Genomic DNA, 8175 nt, shown 5'->3' on the forward strand with positions numbered 1-8175 from the left:
AAAGCAAGATTTTTTGGATAAAACACCAACAATGTACCAACCAAACCCACACTTGACGGGTACGCGTTTTTTGGTTTGGAGATATAATTTCAAATGATTCATGATCTCATGTATTACAAATATCCATTTATTATATGATTGGAGCTGAGATGATTCCTCATAGAACAGTGTGATCGACGTCAATGAATTCATATCAAAGAAATTAAATCATCTAGATTGTATTTTCATCGTAAGAATATATGTACAAGACGTTTGATTTTGCACACTTGAAGATGGGTATAATTATGTATTGTACCGTTTACTTCAGTTTTTATCCATTTCTAGTGTACGTTCAGTATACAGAACAAAATTCACAATATATTAAAGTAAATATTGATTTTGCCCCCAAATGCCCTTGTACGGCCGAGAGTTGGGAGAGTTCGCTCTCCCTCTCGAAATGCTCTCACATGGCCACGAGTATATTGTCTTTGCCAGGGAAGTCCCACCCACTGCCTTCTCGTGGAGGAGGTGTTGTTTACGAAATTGAGAGGACGAAAAGAGAATGTCCGGCGCCTTAACCGGGTCGGTGGATACGGAGGGTCCACCTAGAAAAGTGGGGAAACCCTGATTCCAAACCATTGGTGCACATGTGCTCCAGTACTTCAAGGGAACAACCAATCGTTGGTCATCGGCTACCATGAGACTGAATCTCCTTACGTCGCTCCACTGCCTTGTGGATCAGATCTTTAGGTCAAAGGCTGAGGGTGTGGCCTCCTAAGAAAACCACCTGCTTCGGTTTGGGCACCTGGGGGCAGTATCACAGCTCTCACACAAATCAAATGAGATTTGTGTGCCGCATATGTATCTGGTTCCCCTTTTGTACCAATATTTATGTGTTTAAATAAAAAATAAATATTAATTTTAAAAGTTATTATGAAAATCAACAATTTTGAACTTATTTTTATTTCATATTTCTTACATTCGATTACGTTTAGTTTGAATCTAATTCTGCAATTGTACAGTATCGAAAAGCATTAAAATCTATATGGTCTAAAAACGATATACTCAATGGTGACCAATGGGTAAAACGACCTGATCCGCCTAAATATCGACATGGTCGTCTTCGACCTATTCGAAATGTACCATTCGTGACTGTACCGGGTGCAGATGAAAAAAATAATTTGGAAGAATACACTTCAGCAACACGAAATCTATTTGGATTAGATACTGAAATACAACAGTCAAATGTATAGACAGATACTATAAAAATAATTCATCTTTGATCAAATTACTTGTACATTTATACATTCGGACGTTTAATCATTCTTTTCCTGAATTCTCAAATTGATATGTACAATTATTTATTCGTGTACTATTAAAAGTATAAGAGTGGTTATCCCTTTTCGGCCACTCATATTTTAGAAGGATGCTTCTTTAGGTGACTACGCAGCCAAAAAAGCAAACACTTTATGTTGGTCACGGAAGGCCTTTTTGTGAGTAGTTTTGGATGTGTTAGCTCCATATTTTTTGATATGTCGTATGGCCCGTCAAGTATCACGTGACAAAATCGTTAATCAAAACACCGACTTCTATAACCTTGTCCCTGTCATAAACCGATGACATGTCAATCAGCACTGGCAGCCTTGAGTCAACTGTGAATCCTTATTTGTCCCCTGTATAGCAGCTTCTCGCATAAACCAGCCCATTCAGTCGAGAACACATATCAACCTCCACTATATGAATCGTATATTTTAGACATACGAGGTTTTTAAACAAAATGGATTCTTGCTTACCATATGTTGGTGTTTTAAGATGGGCAGCCCTGAAGACGCTTATCGAAAAATAATTACTTCTCGGTCTGTTGAATATCTGTATTTTTGATATGATGGGGGGAAAATTAAACCTGATTGTTAGGCGTTGATTCCATCGGAACCAGATGATGATCTTTAGTTATCATGTTTTTCACCTTCTCGCCATCGGTATTGTCTTTGGTTTCAGTTCACTTAAGGGCATGAATCAATTGTTCTGTCTCGTGAATAGCCATCATTCAGTCACACCGTATCACTCCATTTCGCCTATCAACCAATATTGGGTTTTATCCGTTCTAATAACCCTAATCCCGTTTATCAAATTATACAATGAGCAGGTAAATTATAGGACACCTAACGTACTGTTGTTCATTTCGACTACTGTTGGCGAATTAATGTTGTACAATATGTCTTTGCGTAATTCACTTCATATAACATAAACAATATTCAATGCGATCATAGGAAAAGATTGAATTATTATCATTTAAGATCATTTTTACAGTTGGCATGTTTGAAGTGAATAGGTTTATACTTCGTCATAATTGAAATTAAAACTGTTTATTAAGGTTCTAACAAGAAGATCACAAGTTACCGAATTCTTATTACTAGATATAAATTCCTTCCTTATAACGATAACTTAGAGTACACTTTTCTAATTTATACTTTTTACTTGGCGTTGTTTTACTTCACTTTTGTCTCAGTTGAATATTAAGCTTTACTTTTTACATTTCTGCTTTCTTGGGTTCTCTTATCTAAAGGTTATCGTTAAAGCGTTTTGTGTATCAGTTCCCGCTTATTATATCATTCGTATTAATTGCTGTTTGTATTAAGAGAATCTCGATCATTCTTACTTAGAATTTACTGTAGATTCAACCAATTCAATCTTAGAACACAGTAAGTTCACGTTAAAATGGCTTTCGACACCTTTTTTCATACAACTGAAATATTTGATTCGACAGTGACAAAAAATGGATTCATTTATTTAGTTAAGATGTAGCACCGTATTCCCAATCCAATTAGATTGTCAAAAATACAAGGACGGAAACTAGGTGGTAACTATTTGTGACTAGTACTATTTGGAAGTCACACACATCAATGTACAGTATTTGATGATCGTATTGATTAAAATCAAACCACAGTTGAGTTTCGTCTATTTATATTATCACCATCTTGAACTGTGAAGCTTATAAACAATCTTTCGCTCCAACCTATCGCAAGTCTTTGAATATATCTTGACTGCTGAGCTAACATAGTCCTGAGTTAAGTCGATTCAGCTACAACCCTGATGAAATCAGTTACAAGCACATAAAACCGAGTCCTGTGTTATGAATCTGGCTGAATGACGGATAATAGAAGTGATCAAATAATCTATAGTTGATCAAACTATTCTAGATATAATTCTCATAAATTTGCATTATTTAAGAAACTTGAGGTAGTAAATAATGGCTTATAATAACTCTCCTAATAATGTTGATTTATTATGTGACGTATCCCCAGGGTCACTGTAGCATTCTTTATTTACTCAGCTGGTGTTCATCATGTACTGTACTCATCCGAAAAATCGATGGAAAACTAGGGAGCTCTGAACAGTTTTTTTGTCTTGGTGTGATGAATCCCTAGTAGTGTATCCCTTAAACATGGAAATCTAAGTTGACGGTATAACCTGATGTGCATAATGAGTAACCACTGCTGTAAGTAGTATTGATCAGTCTACAAGTTGTAGTACCTGTCTTACATCAAGTTTGCGATAAGTGAATTGACACTATTGGAAGGTATCCTTTACTATTGAGATAATGTTATGTATCCTCAAGTTATTGTGAAGCCTGAGTTCACTCTTAACTTGTTTGACATTTTTAACGAAATGTAGACTGGTTAGACCATAATATCCAATACGGTTTGGCTTATCATATATCTCCTAATATTGTTGATTTCCTATGTCAGGTATCTCCAGGGTCACTGTATCATTCTTTATTTACTCAGCTGGTGTTCATCATGTACTGAACTCACTCAAAAAATCTATGGAGCTCTGAACAGCTATTTTGTCTTGGTGTGATGAATCCTTAACAGTGTATCCCTTAAGCATGGAAATCTAAGTCGGCGTTGTAGCTTGATGATCATCTAGTGCATCGCTAAGACAATTCTCTAAAGACTAAGATGTTGCCGCTATTGCACATGAAAAACTAGATGACTAATATTGTGTTTTTACTTTCAGATAGACTGGAGTCAGTAATAATTTCGTCCTGTCAGAATACAGCGGTCTCGAGTGATGTTAGAGGTATAAGGTCAGTTTTCACTTCCCCACCGCCTACACCGTGGACGGGTTCTTTTAGAGGTACCTGAAAAGGAAATTGGGTTAGAGCTTATCTTAGTGACCTGAGAGCGTGATCACAGTGCCCAAAGGACAACTGCTTGGGGACGGTCACACATGACATTTTTGTGGGTAATTTTTTTGCTTCCGTACCTGTTGAGACTTTACGGATATCCGTGGGATAAGGTGAGGTGCGTACTTTCATGGTCGGCCTTTTCTAACCCTACCCTTTCTTTGTGAGAAGGCAGCATCGCTGTTACGCTGGTTGTCTAAGGAAAGCATAATCTACTGCCGTCATACCTCTGTAAGGTCGGCAGTACGACTTCGCTCTCGGACCTTGAGCTTGCTGCTTTTAGTCTTATCGGTCTTCAACAGACCTGTCTGGCATGGTAGGAACGATTATTCTAGCCAGTATAGCTCGGTCGGTTCATCAAGATAGGCAAGCCCAACCACCACGTAAAGGTAGCAGTAACGGTCAGGAAAATGAAACTTCCGAATTAAATCATCCTGTTGTAAGAACGAATCATTACCCAAATTTGTCGATTTCCAGTCAATATTATTAGATTACTGGAAGTTGAAAACGTCGTACGAACTAGTATATGTTATTAATGATAAAGGATTATTTAACCATTTGTTTCTTGATTTTACATATATGCGAGTATATTCAACTTCTTCCCCATTTCTAGTTTGTAATAGAATAACTGTTTAATTTTCTAATGCGTTGGTTGGTTATTAGCTTGCAATTCCTTATTCTGCTTATCCATTTTGGGCTACTCATAAGTAGTATACTTTTATTGTATAGAGAAAAAACACCGTTGGTTAAACGCTCGCGCGCGAAAATGATAGGTCCTGGGTTCGAATCTCACGAGGCTGGATCGTGGATGCGCACTGCTTAGGAGTCCCACAATAGAACGAAACGGTCGTCCAATGCTTCCAGGTTTTCCATGGTGGTCTAGCTTCAATTGACTCATGATTTCAACCATAAAATTACTGAAATCTCTACAAAAGCCCCTTCTGATAAAAATCGAAATAAACAAATATACGTAAATATATACAGTATTACATGAATTAAAAAAAATTAATTAAAATCATCATGTAAGAACAGATCTATGACAGACTGAGTTTTACTACTACTAAAAGAAAGTATATGAAGTCATAGTATGTTGAAATTTTCTTTAAAAAAAATATCTAATGTAAATACTGTATTGATAGTAGTGTGGTGTATGCTACTTATATCGACATAAGTAGTATATAACACCAATCAGAAATAGAATGCTTAATAGCAAAAGTTAAGGAATATCTAATTGAAGAGAAAACAAATAAAGAGTAATTGTTATGACAATAAAGGAACAATACATTTTGAAATAATTGATGAAGGATTTGCAAAATAAAGTATTGAATGTATAGTTTTTTTTTTACATTTTATCAAAGAACTCTTGTAATTTTGTAGTTATCCTTCACATATGTTCTCATTCATACCAGTAATATAATGCAGTTTGGAAGACTAGTATCCATGTGAAATCATGTGCATTACTCAGTTACTACTAATAATATTAATAATGAAATCTTATTAAAATAGAATAATAGTGCTAAGAAGAAATCCATACAAATACACTATATATTTGATTTTTATTCTTTATGAATAGTTTATTATCTTTCTTTTGTTCGACTATGTATTGTATAACTATTATATTGTGAAGTTCTAGTACCATTATGATGCTGATGACGATGATGATGATGATGATTAATATCTTTTTGAGATTTCCTTGAATTATTATTTATCATTGTTGATTGTACTATGTTATCAGATGAACTTGGTACATTGTTTGTTGATGGATTTCTATATGAAGTAGGTCTTATGTTTCGATGATTCTCTAAGGATTCATTTAATTGTTTCTTCATCTTTGGTTGTAAATTATTATTAGTAATAGTATTAGTATTATTAGTATTTAATCCCGATATTGATTTTTGATTATCATAAAATTGTTGATTGTTATTGATTTTATATTTATTTCTATGATTACGTAATTGAATTGGTATAGCTGGTTGTATAATTTGTTCACCAAATATTGGATCATATATACCATTATCATTATATTTTATAGATTTTGTATAATTCATATTATCTATAGATGGATAACTATGCAATAATGTATTTGACTGTTGTCGATTTAGATTAGTATATGACTTTGGTATATTCGAATCAGTCCTTGGCAATGAACCATTGTTAGTATTATTACTATTACGATTATAATTAAATAGAGATTCACTCCGTTTAAGACCTGTTAAAGATTGTTGTTGCTGTACTACTGATTGTTGCTGTACTGATTGTTGTTGTTGTCTTATTGGGATTTCAATTGATTTATGCATAAAACATAAACCGCATAATGTTGTTTTACGACGGGATTTCGAATAAGCATATAAATAGATTTGTAATAATATAAAACCTAATAATTGTACTAATATAACAACTAATAAACATGGTAAATAATACCATGATTCAGGATATTGATAATAATCATACCATAAACCAATCATTATAGAATTTTCTATATAATAAAAGAAATAATAAATTAAATATCTTGTACGGGTGTATTTGATACCAGCATTAAAAAATTCATATAAATTAATATATGAATGAAGTAAATCAAGAAAGAAATTTTCACAAAGATCACTATGCTGTTTAAAAAAAAAAAAAGAAAAGAGAAAAAATAATAAAGAAAACTATAAGTATTGATTATATATACTTGAAATTATGAGTTAATTGAAGATAGATCACCATGGAAAACCTGGAAACATTGGAAGGCCGTTTCGTCCTATGGTGGGACTCCTCAGAAGTGCGCATCCAGGACCTATCAGTCTCGCGCGCGAGCGCTTAACCACTAGACCACTGAGCCGGTATCCAACGGTGTTAATGTCTAACTTCAACCAATCCACGAAGTTGATCAACCATTCACCAATGTCCCAACAGACCTGGTTGAACTCCATTGGTTACTGCTTCTCATTAGAACTCCAGGAAATACCGCATGGAGTCAGTCACTAGTGAGCATATGATCATTGTCAGAAGGAAATTTGTGGTGATTTTAGTAATTTTATATACTTGGAATTATGAGTTAATTGAAGCTAGACCATCATGCAAAACCTTGAAGCACTGGACAGTCGTTTCGTCCTATTGCGGGAAGCCTCAGCAGTGCGCATCTAAGGTGGTCTAGCTTCAATTGACTCATGATTTCAACTATATAATATCACTAAAATCTCCACAAAACCCCCTTCTCGAATAAATTTATGTTGTATTGTATATCTGTTTAATTAGATTTGAATCTTGATCAGTGTATTGGATAGTATAATATTAGCTTTCATATAAACATATCATTGATAATTAAAGGATTAAATTATTTTGTTATGTATATATTTTTTCATTCAAACTGAATTTTGAATATATATATATATATATAGCATAGGTCGCACACCAGTATTCTCCATCCAACTTTGTCCTGGACAATTCTTTCCGGTTGTAATTCATCCTTTTCATATTTGCTTTTATTTCCTGACGTAATGTGTCCTTTGGCCTTTCTCTTCTCCGCTTCCTTTCCGGATTTCAAGTTAGGGCTTACCTCGTGATGCAGTTTAATGATTTCCTCAATGTATATCCGATCCACTTCCAACGTCTTTTCCTAATTTTCTGTTCAGCTAGAAGCTGGTTTGTCCTCTCCCACAGAAGGCTGTTGCTGATGGTATGCGGTCAAATGATATTGAAAATCTTGCATGGACAACTATTTATAAATACTTATACCTGCTTGATGATGGTTATAGTATTTCTTCACGTTTCAGCTCCATACAGTAGGACAGTCTTGATGTTCATATTGAAGATTCTCACTTTGAAATTAGTTGACAGTTGTTTTGAGTTCCATATGTTCTTCAATTGTAGGAATGAGGTCCTTCCTTTGCCGATTCTCGCCTTTACATCTGCACCAGATCCTCCTTGTTCATCAATGATGCTTCCCAGGTACGTGAATGATTCCATATCTTCCAGAGTTTTTCCATCAAATGTGATTGACTTGGCGTTCTCCATGTTGCCTG

At 34.6% G+C, this 8175-nt stretch overlaps 2 protein-coding genes across 2 annotated transcripts in view; one reads left to right on the top strand and one right to left on the bottom strand.

The window, feature by feature from the left end:
• Positions 1-1160, top strand: part of Smp_069910 (hypothetical protein) — a gene marked incomplete at both ends in the record, with an annotated part of 11456 nt that extends 10296 nt beyond the window's left edge. Inside the window, one exon of the mRNA XM_018797657.1 lies at positions 975-1160. Within this exon, the coding sequence (XP_018652677.1) occupies positions 975-1160 (186 nt within the window). The remainder of the gene's footprint in view (positions 1-974) is intronic.
• Positions 1161-1825: 665 nt separating this feature from the next.
• Positions 1826-6633, bottom strand: Smp_160110 (hypothetical protein; the record flags this gene model as incomplete). Its single annotated transcript, XM_018797658.1, has 2 exons — positions 1826-1848; positions 6180-6633. 2 exons carry the CDS (start codon positions 6631-6633, stop codon positions 1826-1828), a joined length of 477 nt encoding a protein of 158 aa, XP_018652678.1.
• Positions 6634-8175: the final 1542 nt, after the last annotated feature.

Source organism: Schistosoma mansoni, chromosome 5, assembly GCF_000237925.1.
Source record: "Schistosoma mansoni strain Puerto Rico chromosome 5, complete genome".
In the NCBI taxonomy this organism is placed as follows: domain Eukaryota; kingdom Metazoa; phylum Platyhelminthes; class Trematoda; order Strigeidida; family Schistosomatidae; genus Schistosoma; species Schistosoma mansoni.